We start from the raw sequence: 15,168 nt of genomic DNA, 5'->3' as shown, positions 1-15,168 counted from the left end.
ATGAAGGCTCGTTTCATTGAAAAATAAACAGCTAATCTGTATGTATATTAAGATAAAATTGGTTTCAACCTTACCTCCATTATAATCAACATTTCATTCGCTGATTATTTTAAATCCAATAATGAAAGCAATAAATAAATGTAAAGGCATGTTGCTATAATTTCGGTGCTCACTGTAAACAGACTGAATGTTTTGTTCCATAAGTCTTCAAACGTGTTCATGTTCCGAGAGCCCTGCATGTTAAACAACCCAGCGGTATAAGCCAAATATAGTGAGTTTCTCCTGTTTTTCCCCCCGAATCTATTAGCATCGTTTCCCCCATTAAGAAACATTAATTACAAGTGAATGAAAACTTGCACAGAAGAAAGGGGTCTTTCAAGAGGTCCACCACATACTTGGTGCACTCCGGAAGACCTTCGACCTTCTTGGATGAAAGTACACGCTATTTAAAATGGAGCTGCTGGAGGAATATTCACCTGGACCGTTTGATGGTGAAATCTGAGAGGAAAGCAAGAAAAGAAATCATTACGCCAGCGCGGAATGAAGAACGCAAACTGTAACATCAATTATCAAGTAACAGCAGTTATTAACAAAGTATAAAGTGTCCGAACAATATTTATAATTACAGTGGACAATGATAATTTTTTAAAATAAGGCCAATATTTGTGAAACAGTGTGAACAAACCTGTTGCTGCAGCGATATTTAATTAAATACTAATAATAATAATATAACCACTCTGAAACTACCTGATTTATATTTAGATTTGTTTCTTTACATCATTATTTAATCAATGTTTCTGTGTTGAAAAAAAAACACATTGTACATTATACTAAGGTTTCAATTCAGTTACAATCAAAGATATCCGATTTCAGCATATGAATGCATTCTTTATTTATTAACTAGAAACTAAACTATGCCGAAATGCAAAAATACCTACACCCGCAATTAAAATGCAATTTATTAAATTTTATTACATTTGATTGTGATTGGTTTGAAAATGAGACAATTCCATATTTTTAGAACAGATTTTAAAACATTTACTAAGAGTTGGATTTAGGCCTTTCTCTGATGATAACCCACAATTAAACTGTGATTCATAATTTTACACACGAGTTATCCATACCTCTTAAAATTATATTTTGATGTGAACTTCATCCTGTCTTCACAAATTTACAGATATACATATATGAAAAAGCCTTAAATGAAGCAAAACATGCAGTTAATGTTGAGCAATAAAATAAACGCATAAATTAGGTAGCACCAAATAGAGATATATCAATGGGAATAACGAAAAAACCTAATATATGTATTTTTTCCCATTTTTAAATCGCTCATCCAATGTCATAATATAAATGCTCGCGTAGAGGCTGCATCAAGTTTGCGTTTGAATTAAGAAACTATCATCATAATATCGTTACTGTCGCTGAATATCGATTGTTTTGTGGCAGAAGCATGACACATTTACTTTAACATAAAGTCAATCATATAACAAGTAATACGTAAATACTTAAATCATCTGTTTAGAGTAAATTAATTATTTGCAGAACCAAGAGAAAGAAATATTTACGTGGCTTACGCAAAAATTTGCGCGTGACTTGTTGCTATTAAGATATTTAATGCCATTAAAAATGGTATTACACAGTACATCACAAAGTCAAGGGCAATTTTTGATAAAATCCAATAATATGTAATCTACTTGCAAATGTATTTTTTTTAATTATGAAAAATTACATCTAAAAAGGCATTTATGACAAGTTTATTTATCCGAATAAGACAAAACGTTCAAATCCAAGAACAAAACATCTCGTTTCAGTCCACGGGTTTTACCTAAGAGGTAACTATCCCAAAAGGCATTTGAGGGAAATGGTAGCCATTAAAGTTATTTCAGTACAATATTAATGGGTTTGCCAAGAAAAATGCTACAAAATATCTAAGAAGCCAGACCTCAGTATTGCTGTTTTTTTCTAGTAATTGTTATTTCTTGCCGTTTTTTGTTTTTCTTTTCATTTAAATTAAGTGTTGATATTAGCTAGGTTTACAAATGTACTCTAGAAATCGGATTTCTACGACTTCCACTGCAGGAAATTAGAAATTGCACAAACATCTTTAGTTACTGAAAACTCTGCGATGCCTTTAGGCCTAATTGTTCAATAATTTGCATAGATATTTTCTTCTAGGCGATTTAAGAAAGCCTGGTAGGCTAATCCCAAAATTGGCGGGTACATTTGTTAAGTAAGAATCAAGTAGTTGCACGCTGAAGAAAACAAATAAATGAACATAGGCTATAACATCAGCAATATTGGTCACCCACATATTTGTTCAAGGACATCCAATTCCAAAGATATGTTACAACTGTCGAAATTCCAAGGATTTTATTTTTGTTCTAGTTGAAGTATCCATGATTTTTATCTTCCATATAAAGTCCCAATGGTTAAAATCGATCATTTAGATCATTCTTCACAAGTACTGATTCACGGCGCAAAACTACATAATTTAGTTTACTTCCATCCATGGTGTACGAGGTAGATGCCAGTCGGTTCAAGACCCCAGCTTTTACTCCCAAGCACGCCGGCCCTCCAACGACCTCTCAAAATCTCTCTCGCATTATTAAAGCAGAAATGGCGGGATGTTTCAAGTGTTTCATTGACCTCGGATTTTTTCTGACATCTGTTGTAAGACTCTGGGGTCATTATTGTGAAAAAGACCTTCAGTCACAAGTATAAAGTTACGGTTTAATTTTATTTACAAGTGTTTTAAATGTATTGTGTAAAGTAAATAAATGCCGAATATGTGTATAATGCATTTGCAAGGATATTTTCGGTGTTAGAGTTTCCATAAACTGCACCAGAGTTTGGTAACCTCTGTTGTGATGCCACAAAATACTTAAATTGTACAATAAATAACCATTATTTGACATTACCATTTTATTCTTATTGCAGACAACACATTAACTTCATAATGAGGTACTTGTTTTATCGATTATTGTAAACGGCAATTAATTTTACACTCCACGACCTTTGTTCATGCATCTTTGGTAACGAAGGTTCACTTGTACAGACAATTACATTTGTCGTTCAACGTGAGAAACTAAAGACAACACGTATACGAACAGCAAGGCTTGGCCATTTTTCCAATACTTTTATGATTTACATATCGAAATTAATTACTTTAACAGTAACACGCTTAAAATAAAGTACAGCAAATTTATTTATAAAGTATAATTAAAATTGGAAAGGAATTTAGTTATGAAGTGCTACAGTTCTCCCACAGATGTAAAAAAAGGCCATACTGAACTAGAACATCGTACATTGATACTCCTGTAAGTATTTCGCATACATTCTGACGTCATAATACATGCATATGCTTAGGAAATTCTTGTATTTTAGATATCTTGCACAAAAAATGAGGATCAAATGAGTGAGTGACTGAGGTTCACCACTTAAACTAATTTAGAATCGCTGATATGTTCAGAATATGAACACTGAATTACAAAGAGTCCTGTCGATAATTAAGCCGTAACATTTAAGACAATGTCTTGGAATCTGTACTGACCTTCAATGGAACCCATTTCTATAATGGCATGCTCATTATTTCCCAGTAGCTTGTTTGTAGAACGGGCCGGTTCAGGTATTCCGGTTTGCATGTAATAAAACGACTCCTAAACGCGTATACAAAGCATTTATCTTGCCAGTTAAGACAGTAACACTGTTCGGGTGATTTGGACCACAATACGCAAACCTTACTTTGCGAACGTGGTGTCCTGGATTCCACAGGCATGCTCTGTGACTTAAAGGTCTTTGGGTACGAGAGGTCTCGCTATTTGCATATTAAAAAAATTGATAATACAAGGGTTGGAGAGGATTGCTATTTATAATAGGCCTAATGGACGGAAAGACAGAGCATGTACATTTAGAACAATAGTCCATGGACGGAGAACTGTCCATGGAACTATACCTTGTATATTAAATTCATGCTATAGGCCAAAATCACCGCACAGAAATATAACGTTTTAAAGCAAAAGCTTTATTCGATGCATTTCCAAATTGAGTTAGTCTTACAAAATGCACAGTAATATTATATATATACATATTACGTGACACTTACTGATATAGGTAAACTAACTTCAAATGAAGTTTATAATAAATAATGAAATAATAATATTGATAATAACAATGACCATCAAAATCAGAGGAATTGTATGTGAATTGCTCGTTTTCGAAGTAATTGCCCAGCCCGGCCCCGATCTCTGCTCTCATAAAGTTTCTTTCTTTCCCCGCAGGTATCCTAACCCTTTTCACTTATTTGAAAGTGTCTCCCTTTTAGTACAAAAGAACACTCGAGGAGCATAAATTTGGATGTTGAACAAGAGGGAGATTTAAGAGTATCTGTGATAATATACTGGGAATTTTAAAGAGCTGGATAAAGCTAAATAAATATTAAAAGATATTTTAAACCAACAACCAGTGTATATGACGAACTATTATCCAAAATAAATCACAGAAGATTCATTAATGTGTTCATGTCATTATTGTATGTTTGTGTTTTTGTCGAATATAATATTTTTGGTGGAAGAATTATCTTCCTTAATATGAAAGCAACAAAATTTACACTAATCATCTTGGTAAAATTTCAAGCGAGCAGCGTTGCACTTAAGGTTTTGCTCCGCCCAGTATTTGTCGTAAACCTGGCCACTGGCTACTATAAACCCGAGATAAGAGGACCCAGGGCTCGCCTCCTTCTCCAAGGCAATCAATCGAATCTCGGGTGGACCAAGAGGCTGGTACAACAGCACAGGCTGAACTGCGCTCCACAGATTTACCTGAGGGCTAAACCATGTCATTGAGCCCAAAACACACAACGCCTTTTTCAGTGACAGACATTTTGAGCCCCATCGAGGAGACTTACAAGAAGTTCGGTGGCATGGACTGCGCAGGAAACCTCGCTTCTCCACTTGGACCTTATCGACAACCTCAGGTCACTCAGCCCGGTATACAACAGCACTCTATGGGCCACAGCGCCGCCGTGGCCACTACATACCACATGCCACACGGAGTCTCCCAATTCTCTCACGGTGCCATGGGAGGATATTGCAATGGTGCGATTGGGAATATGGGAGATCTCCCATCATATCAAGATACTATGAGAAACGGCGCCACAGCCGCTGCGGGCTGGTACAACGCAAACACCGACCCAAGATATTCAACAAGTAAGATATGACTCCATTTCATATTTCTATAATCTATGCACGTATGATGGTAATTAATGTAAAAAATGTGTGTATCTATAGAAGCAATACGAGTTAAATGAACAAACAAACTGTCCAGTGTAAAATAAAGTAACATTTTATAATTGTGCTGTTAAGATTCACATTTCGGAACGCATAAAAATAGCGGAATGCTTTCCCCCTTTATAATGCTAAACGGGCTGAAATAGAACATGAAACAATTGTTGATTGAATGCACGCGTGTGTATGTATATTTTTAAGTTTCTAGATTCATGGGACCTTCCACAGGTATCAACATGACCGGAATGGGGACCTTGACAGGAATGGAAGCTAGCAAATCTATGGTTACATTGCATGCGGCTCCCAGGAGAAAGCGACGAGTCCTCTTTTCCCAGGCCCAGGTGTACGAACTGGAAAGGAGATTTAAGCAGCAGAAATACCTCTCGGCGCCCGAGAGGGAGCATCTGGCGACCATGATCCACCTTACCCCAACTCAGGTCAAGATTTGGTTTCAGAACCACAGATATAAATTGAAACGACAGGCCAAGGACAAAGCCTCCCAGCAGCTGCAACAAGAAAACGGAACCTGCCCGCAGCAGCAGTCCCCGAGACGGGTGGCCGTTCCGGTGCTCGTGAAAGACGGCAAGCCATGTCAAAACGGGTCCGGCGCGGCGACAGGGGGGCAACATCAGCAGCAAAATACCACCGGCGGAGTCATTCCTGCTCCCGATAATTCGATGAATCACCAGCATGGACAACACATGAACCCTCTAACCCAGGCCCAAGACCTCGAGGACATGTCACCCAGCCCCCGGTCGCTACACAGCCAGATGAGCAATATGTCTCAAATAGACGCATCTGTAATAGATTACGCGAATAACATGGTCAGTTCAAACCTCCTTTATGGGAGAACTTGGTAGTGCGGATACTCATTTTTTGTTTTTGTATTTTTGTACTCAAGGAGATACATTGAATGGACGGTGTGCGTTCAAAAGTGAAGTAAACAGCGAGAAATGGATCTCACATGAACAATAACTGAAGCCATTTCCGTGTTTTATCCACCGGTTTTTGTTTTCTTTTTAAGGCAACGATTTATACGCGGGGATTGATAGTTGCCAATTTAATTTTTGGAGCTTTGATATGTTTTATAAATTGGTGGACGTAAAGGGGAAATTTTCTTTTTATAACGAAGGGTGATCATTTTTAAATATCGGACTAACACTACTTCTCAGTATTGTATATCAGGTATTTCACAATCATTGTGCGATATCTGGACCTGAGGAAGTCTGAAATGTGTTCCAAAATTACATTACGATTGCTGTACAGCAAGAATAAGCTGGACATTAAATATTCAATTACCGAATAGTTAACTTTATATTGTTAGTTTGTACTCAGACTTAACACAAAAGGAAATGAAATTCAGAGTCCAGCTCTACATTGATGTCAAGATTAATCAATTTATGACAAACAAAAAGAGCTCGGCTATTGTAAATCTGAAGGTCAGGCAAAACAACGATTCCTAAAAAGAGTTGGGCGTTAGAAATATCTGTGCTACAGCCTAAAAAAGTGATACTGTGAATCGAACAATTTACTAAATAGTCGATACGTTATCTGTAGCCTATTTTGAAATATTCTTTCGTGAAATTAATTTTATTACTGTTGTGTTCAAATTATTTGTAATCCGTGCAATTTTAAACATTCAGCTGGTTTCAAATCGCAGGCCTTAATGCGTATTCAGTGACGTGGTTAAACTTGATATCGAAATACATTAAACATGCTGAATGAGCGGGAACCATTTTAATTATTTACAGACTCCATAAAGGTATCTTAATATGTAAATGAAATACAGGGCAAAATCATTCTGTGAAATTTAAACGCAGGTAGGTTTAAAATTGCCTATTAAGTTCCTTTTGATGTTGATTTGTTTAAAAAAAATGATCGCATTCTTTAAACAACTAACAGCTTATTTGTCTTTTGTAAGCGCTTCATTTTTTCAGTTTCACGGTGAAGTCCGTTTTTGTAGCATTTGCTTCAATGGTACTTGAACGTATTTGATTTAGTAAATGATTTTAAATATCAACCACATTAAAGACTTAAAGTGCACGACTGTCCCCACCCCAACCTAATTAAAATAAAACCTTGTTTTGGTTGTGAAATAAATTCGCACCGATTATTATACGATTCGTGTTGGTTCATTTAAGAGAAAATAATCGCTTCCACTACGAAACTAAGTAACTAACATTAATATTTAATGGCGCGAGCAAACGTAAAGTGAACAATTGACTAACGATTTCACTTCGGTTAAAATCTAAATGCATAGGCCAAATACAAGTATTAATTCCATCCACCAGTTACTTTGAAATGAGTTATACTGGGTATATAATTTTAAATTTGGTAACTTTTGTAAATCTGAGTTTCGATTCCTTGGTCGTTCACGCCTGTCGATAAACGTAAAGGTGAGAAAACAGCGATGCAATTCTATATATTGTGGTTTATGTCGTTATTTAAGGGAGAAACATTTCTGCATCCTACCAAACAGAACTGACAGTTTCAACACAAAATTGTAGTTGAAGCAAAAATTGTTAGATAAACTAAGAAATTGGGCCATTTATAGTGTCAGTCTTCTGTTTGATGACTCAGGAATTTTTTGTACAATTAGGCTTGGGGAGGTGGTGTTACTCATTTTCCCAAAAGGATGCATCTAAGCAATTTAATATACCATGAATAACATTTCATGAATAACAAGGAAGAAAAAGGAAAACACGTTCTTTGTAGCCTTGCTGAGTTACGTCAGCTCCTGCGTTTGAAGCAACACCAGTATAAGAGAAATCCTCACATTCCCTCCCATCAATTCACAGACCAGCACATGAACTTTTCCAAACTTATCTGTATTTGACAGGTTTTATAGGTGTACTACTTAAAATTTTATCGTAAGAATGCTTCTTAGTACAATTAAAAGGACAAAATACCTGACAAGTTTAACTTAAAAAAAAAAAAAAAAAAAAAAGTAGAAAAAGATCACGACGACTATCGTTTCAAACGATGTTCCACTAGTTCCAGTTGTAGCGTCCTGAAGGCGGGGGCAAAGGATAATGCCTTCCAGAAAGGTATCCCTTTAGGAAACGGGGGAAAAAAAGCCTTCAGTTTAATAAATCTGGCAGGAGACTACTCTGGACACAATTGTCTTGTAGCACATTTAGAGCAACCCAAACAGAGAACAGCTGTTCAGGACGGCAGTGACAGCAGGCAGGGATTATAGAGGACCTGCAGCCACAAGCTATTCATACACATACTACTAACACATAATTGCACTTAAAAAAATAAATAAATAAGGTGACCAGTCTTAGCTGTCATGATGAAATCTGTTAGACCTCAAATGAAGTAGTGTAGGAATAAAACCATAATGAAACAACCCAGTGGCCACAAATGCGCCTCTATGCTGATTATCTGACAGCAATCCCACAGTGTAATCTGGAAGGGTAGCTATGTCACTCAAATTACCCCAGATCCCAATACAGTTAATGTGCTACAGCTACTACAGTACTGGGGTGGGGTGGGGGGTTACAGCACTACCTTATACAACCAGATTAATTCTGCTTATGTAAATCAGGTTTTATCTTCCAACTGAAAATCAGATTTCACAAAACACCTGAAGAATGAGTCATCAGATTCAATGTTTTACACACACGAACACACACACACACAAGCATGCACGCACGAAACATGAAGCCCAGTACAGTGGTAATACACATTACCTGTGGGGGCCCTTGGCCACCCATCTGCCCTTCATGGCGCTGTGGCTGCTGATGGGGGCGCTGTTGTGGCTGCTGGTAGGTGGGCTGTGCTATGTGGGCACGCTGCTGGTTCTGCTGGTAGGCGGCTGCCTGGCCTTGCACTGCCCGATTCCAGCCCGGGTTGCTGTACTGCAAACTGGGAGGGGGGGGGGGGGGGGGACGGTACGACATGGCTGAAGAAAAGTCCCCTCTCACACCTGAGACCATCAAGACCTCAACCCTGGGCAGGTAACAGCCAGGCAACTCAGCAAGAAAGGGGTTTAAAAAAATCATAATCAATACATCTTTCAGCATGTACCCAGATCCATGGGAATGTTACTCTTCAGTGAGGGTGATTAAAGAGTTACAGATAAATCCTTTGCACCAGGCCCTTGACCTTCAGGCTGGGGGACTTTCCTCGGCAAACTTTAAAGGAATAAACTAATTTACATTTTCGTAAAGTATTTTAATGAGAGGAGCAAATTCGTTTAAAGGTGTAGTTTGGATGCATTGAACAACCGCTCAAGACCATAAGGAACAGCCCAACCTGTCACCTAATTAGTATGGCTGCGTCTCTGGCGACCCCCCTCCCTGGTTACACCCTAAAGCAGCGGCTCTCCACCAATCTCTTGATGTGAAATAATGATAGCAGGATACCTCCCTCCCCCCTTTTCAGCAAGCAGCAGAAAAGCGCGCTTTCAACCACTAAGGGTTCGAAGGAGTTTATAATCAGTGTAAAGTCCCGTCCCACTCTGGTCATGCCATGAACGTTCATTCCCTCTCTGATAACTGCGACCATGGCCCCTGCCCGCCCTGTCTTGTTAAGCGACTCTGGGGGGGGTGGGGGGGCTGTCATCCACAGATCAGCAGTCTGCCCAGAGCTTTCCGGATTTTAAGCCAAAAACAAATTGCGAATGATCTCGACATCTGAGAGTATGCGTCCCAAACCAGGCTGGCAGGTTGCCATAGCTATGAAGGTCCATCAAAGGAGAGAAACTAAAGCAACAACCCAGAAAGGGTGGGGAGACAACAACCCCCCTTTACACACTTCTGGGTGCTCAAAGCTCCCAGCCGGCCAGTGGTGACATTCCAGCAATATGTGGTGGAGGAAGCCATGTACTCTATTCAGGGAGGGGGGATGGGGGGCACCCCATCCCTTATTAGAAAACCACGTCACATCCCTGCAAAGCAGCCCCAGGGACTCCATAATCCCCCCTGTGAGCTGTGCGCACATTTAATTCAGTGCAGTCATAAGTAGTTAAAGAAACTGTTTTCAGTCGCCACTAATAACTACTGACCTAGGGTGACAAGCTGACAATGGGTCTGTCAGGCCTGAAAAGTTGAACCAAAGAAGCTGATTTGTACTTCAAGAGGGACTGAATCAGGAATCAATAGAGGCTCTGGGCTGATGCGGCGGCAGCGCCAGCTCGGGATCATAATGACGGAACACTATTAGCGATGCCTCATTAAGCTCCGCGAACTCCCTTCAGGGAAATCTGTTTGGCTCGCCCCGAAATGTAGCGCTGACTGAGCCCCTCCCAGCACCCCTCCCCCCACGTGTACCGTTATTCAACAGTGTAAGAAAACAATAGAGAACATGCTGCGTGTGGATACAGAAAAAAAAAACAACTTACCAACACAGGAGGACAGGTCCTACAACTCTCAACCCACACAACAAAAGCCACACACACACACACACACACACACACACAGCTTACCGTGCATACGGCTGGGGTGGGTTGTAGGATGCATGTGGACCTCGATAGGCATCATACTGCCTGGAGTCTACTAGGACAAAACAGAAAAAAAACAGGGACTGTCACTCTTGGGCCAAACAGCACAGTTCTTACATGGTATGAAACGCCTTCAGGGATACAGCACAGAACACAGAGAAAGGAAGCCGGCAGAACAGCGTGTGGGAGAGGCGGCCCAGATGGGGCATGACTTTGACTCACACGAGTTTAGGTCCTCGACCATCAGACTGTCGTGAATCATCATGCATGAATAACATTTTAAAACTGAGAAATTAACAATGGGAGTAAAGGCGAAACGAATCATTAAAGTAAACATACACGGTACTGGGGCACCACATCCCTCCCTATTTAACACAGGTAACAATCAATCTTCCTGAACATTCACTCAAAGTTTTATCCTGGCTTTTGTCACCATCACAACCCACTGTTAGGGTGGACTTTGCAGTTTCATTCTAGAACTTTCATTGAATTGTCATGAGGTTGAATTGCCCATTCGAACTGGGTTTAATGCCGCCTCCCAATCAAAGAGACTTTATTTTGTAATAATCGTAAAAAAAAAAAAAAACAAGACTTGAACCCATGTTGAATAACGGAACTGTACAACAAATACTGTCTCAGCACAATTGCAAAGCAAAATTAAAAAAAAAAAGTCAGATTCTGGATTTTCAAAGCCTCTCTTCTTTATACTGCCTGCCATTAAAAACCTTCTAAAAGTACCTGGGCCTAACTGCTGAAAAGAAGCACAATGAATCAATGTCAAAATGAAAATCGTCAGCACGATCAAACAAAAACATTTTCAGATTTCGCTTTATGCAGGCAAAAACTGAATATTCATACAAGAGGCAGGAGCGAGAAGAGCTTCACAAAGCAGAATGTTTGGAGCAGCAGAGGAGTCCTTCCCAGTGCGTGGTTGCCTAGGGGATGGATGGCCAGCTGCAAGTCTCGGACTTATTTGTTTATGGGGCAAGTCTGGAGAGTAGTTCAAATGAATACGGTGAGAGTTTGGGGTGGGGGGAGGGGCAGGCATGCAGTGGAAAGAAAGGAACTTCAGGATGTAAGAGAGGGGGTGGACGCGGAAGAGGAAAAAAAAAATCAAAGCTGGATGAGACAGGTGGTCTAGAGATGAATGCTGCAACCCAAAGCTTGGAATATTACCCAGAAGCCTCCTCACTTCATTTACTAGTAAACAAAATTTGATTTAATAACTGATGGGGTGGGGGTGCCGTGCCAAGATCCCATTGATTCATTTTTTTGGGAGGACCAGGGTGATGTCGGCAGAGGAGACCTGATGCAGCACCCCCTACTGAGACAGTAAGCTACTCAAACAAGATTACCCTCAAGGCCGTATGGCAACAGAAAGTTGAGCAGAAAGGGAATGGATCTCCCAAATGTGGAACAGTTAATTGGCAAAGCGTTTAAGCAAATATGTAAAATGGTAATACTCTCTCACACCGATGGGCCCCAGCAGGACGGCAAAAGGGCCAAAAGGAGCGAAGACAGACCACCCACTTGCTCCCTGACCATGGCTGCCGTCTCTAGATATTGCTCAAGGGGACGTCACCACAGACAGGCAGGCGGAGGACGGCCATTCGGATCAATAGTACCCGCCGTGGCGTGACAAAGGGACAAAGGTAGGATTACGGCACAAGTCCCTTGTTTCCCTTAAGTATTTTGTTGGTGTCTTAAAGGACTCCATGTGGCTAATCGACCACTTTTTTTTAGCATGGAAAAGCAAATGAATCATAAAAAGCAAGCTAATTTACAAACAACCCCCTTTCACTTCAGTTTCAAGTTAAATTCAAAATGGTGATTAAACAAATTCTCCGCAATTTAAAAGTTCATCTGCCACCAGTGCAGGCGTTCTTCACAGTAGCTGTACTGTCGGGCTGCCTTAATTAGTGCACACAGCTTCCCAGCTTGTTCCTGTAGTGGCTCATTCACATGCACCCCAGGAGGGAGCCATCCAGTGAAGGACAAAGTTAACTTCATTTTAGCTCCATTTTTTTTTGGGTGAGGGGGAGGGGGCAGACCGAGGGGGCCATCCGGCTTACAAAAAAAAAAAAAAAAAAAAAAAAAGCACACGATCCTCATTTGATAAGCTCATTATCACACACAGCTCTGGCGCCCTACAAGAATGGCCGATATTCTAATGCAGGAGCAGCGGGAACAGTGTGCCGCATTTCCCTAAACAAAGGCCCCCGCCGATCAGTGCGGAGGCGTGTTATTGGCTGAGCCTGAGGCTGCACAGGGGAAATGAGCGAGTGCATGCAGAAAGTCTAAACTTCCCCCTCTATAAAACATGGAGGTTTGTAGCGATACAGGACTGATCTACCACCTCTCCTGTGCAACACCCAAGCAGCCTACAGAGTATCAAGCAAGGCATATTAGAAAATCCTGACACCTGTTAACTGGCAGAGTTTAATAATGAATAATGTTCACCTGCCAACAGCAATTTGTACCTTAAAGGATTTAGCAATTGAACTATGGGAACATCTCGTAATCAAAAACGTGGCTGCCAGAACTTAGGAATGTTTGATAAGGTCATTACTGAACTTTCCATAAATAAGGCCACAAATAAAACCAACTTCATGTTACAGCTCCTCTGAGTCCAATCTGGAGTCCAATCATAGGCAAATCTTTTTTTTTTTTTTTGAAAAAGCACTTAAATCAGCAAGTGTATGCATGGAAGCGAGCGCCGTACACGGCTGGTTCCCAGGGACCGGAAGCCCAATTTGCATCAAGAGGCACCAGAATGCACTTGACTCCCACAAGTCTTCAGAAATCAGGCGAGATTTCTCCCATCAACTGCAAACTGGCACATCAAAGTCACATGGGGGTGGGACCGCCATGAGGAATGGCCGGAGGCGAAACAGAGGCAGCTGCCTCCGATGGGTCATGATGCCGCTTTGTTTGTGCAGTTTTCGTCCATACTCCATACTCACTGCTGCTACTGACTATGGCTCTGTGCAATATCTTGGCAAACGTGCAATTACCAACCTACCCAATAGTGTCACTTATCTATGACGAAAGCCCTTCCCCCTTATTATATTTATGACACCCTTGCATATACCCCCAATGTCTCTTGTACCTATACATTGTACATACTGTGTTTCTTATTCTTATATCTTGTACTGACACTTTCTTGCATCTTTGTGGTCTTGCTAGCTAATTTCGTTGTCCAGGCAACTGTACAATGACAATAAAAAGTCTTGAAGTCTTGAAGTTTCATAAACCACATTTCAGAGCTCCCCCACAGCCAGGCGGAAGGCCCATGGAAAAGCCATTTCACAGTACAGGGTCGTCAAACATTCAAGGGTGGCCCTGCACAAGTACGCCCAGCATTCTGACAAGGAGCAATAGTCAGCTCACTTCACCATCAACCTGCAGGATTATTCTTGAACATACTGAACATTAAAAAAAAAAAGAGAGTGTATGGGATAGATGACCTCAAAAGGCCAGCCCTCAGGTGACAGACAGACCCACGGGAGGCTTGCAGACTCACTGGGGTAGGATGGAATGTGGCCACCATGGGGTCGGGGGCGGTGCTGACCCTGGTGATAGCTGCCAGGGGGTGGGGCGTTGCTGTACGGGCCATCTCTGTGCTGCTGCCTGCTGATGCTGTGACTGTAAAACAAGAACGGCATTGGCCATTAACCCTACTTGACTGACACTTCATTCAGCCTATGACTATAGAGGCCATGTATGTGTGCACACTCTCCCGACAGTAGCAAAGGATGCAGCCAGTGTACACAACGCCCTCCCCAAGCCATGCTCATCCACCAGGGGCACCAACCTCAATGCACGGAAGGCTGACCGGTCAAGATGGGCCTGCTGTCGGTTTGGATTGAACCCCAGCTGGGGTTTCCAAGGACCCCTGTTGGAGTTTTCCCAGTCCCCAGGTTTAAGCACTTTTGAAGGAATTCTGGAAGGGACAGATTTAGAAGATTGAATGCATCAAAAAGTTGTTTATAGTTGTAAGACAATAACACTTCGACTGAACTTCATTTCAGCTGTGACAGAGGAGTATTTAACTCAGGGTTCTTGCAGGTTTCAGTAAGTAAAATTTAAGACCTTTTTAAGATCTTTTAAGACCAGTATGAGTAAAATTTAAGACCAACACGATGCATTACTAGAAACATTCGAATGATACCAGAAATTCTCATATTTTACATCATTCACATCCGTAGTCAAACATCCACATATCATATGTGTTTACAAAGTGCGTTTTAATAAGTTTACACGTGTTTAAAGCATGTGGGAGAGGTATTTTAAGGCTCAAACTACAAAAGTTTATTTATATGGTATTTCTATATCGTGGATTTTCACCTATCGCTGATGGGTCTGGAACGCATCTTCCGCAATAGGCGGGGGATCACTATATACACCCCGTATTTATGTGTGTGTGTGTGAATAAAG

General features: G+C 40.7%; 2 protein-coding genes across 6 annotated transcripts in view; one reads left to right on the top strand and one right to left on the bottom strand.

Annotated features, from left to right (window-relative positions):
• xrn2 (5'-3' exoribonuclease 2) overlaps positions 1-15,168 on the bottom strand; it is a 34,666-nt gene that overhangs the window by 1,631 nt on the left and 17,867 nt on the right. For 2 of the 5 annotated variants that reach the window (XM_072702483.1, XM_023841758.2), the window contains exons 27-31: positions 14,546-14,674; positions 14,255-14,376; positions 10,717-10,786; positions 8,981-9,155; positions 1-498 (exon numbers count right to left, since the gene is read on the bottom strand). The exon at positions 1-498 is cut by the window's left edge. In XM_072702483.1, the coding sequence (XP_072558584.1) occupies positions 376-498; positions 8,981-9,155; positions 10,717-10,786; positions 14,255-14,376; positions 14,546-14,674 (619 nt within the window). In that variant the 3' untranslated portion in view covers positions 1-375. Of the gene's footprint in view, positions 499-2,721; positions 8,339-8,980; positions 9,156-10,716; positions 10,787-14,254; positions 14,377-14,545; positions 14,675-15,168 lie in introns of those variants that run through there. The other 3 variants (XM_023841760.2, XM_023841761.2, XM_072702484.1) reach the window with 3 other exon arrangements.
• Positions 4,835-6,145, top strand: LOC111859248 (homeobox protein Nkx-2.4-like). Its single transcript, XM_023841762.2, has 2 exons — positions 4,835-5,207; positions 5,487-6,145. The coding sequence occupies exons 1-2, from the start codon at positions 4,835-4,837 to the stop codon at positions 6,143-6,145; spliced, it is 1,032 nt and encodes a 343-aa protein (XP_023697530.1).

The sequence above is a fragment of the Paramormyrops kingsleyae genome, chromosome 19 (genome assembly GCF_048594095.1).
Source record: "Paramormyrops kingsleyae isolate MSU_618 chromosome 19, PKINGS_0.4, whole genome shotgun sequence".
Lineage (NCBI taxonomy): Eukaryota > Metazoa > Chordata > Actinopteri > Osteoglossiformes > Mormyridae > Paramormyrops > Paramormyrops kingsleyae.
Note: the sequence above shows the minus strand (reverse complement) of the source record. Positions and strands in the feature narration are given on the sequence as shown.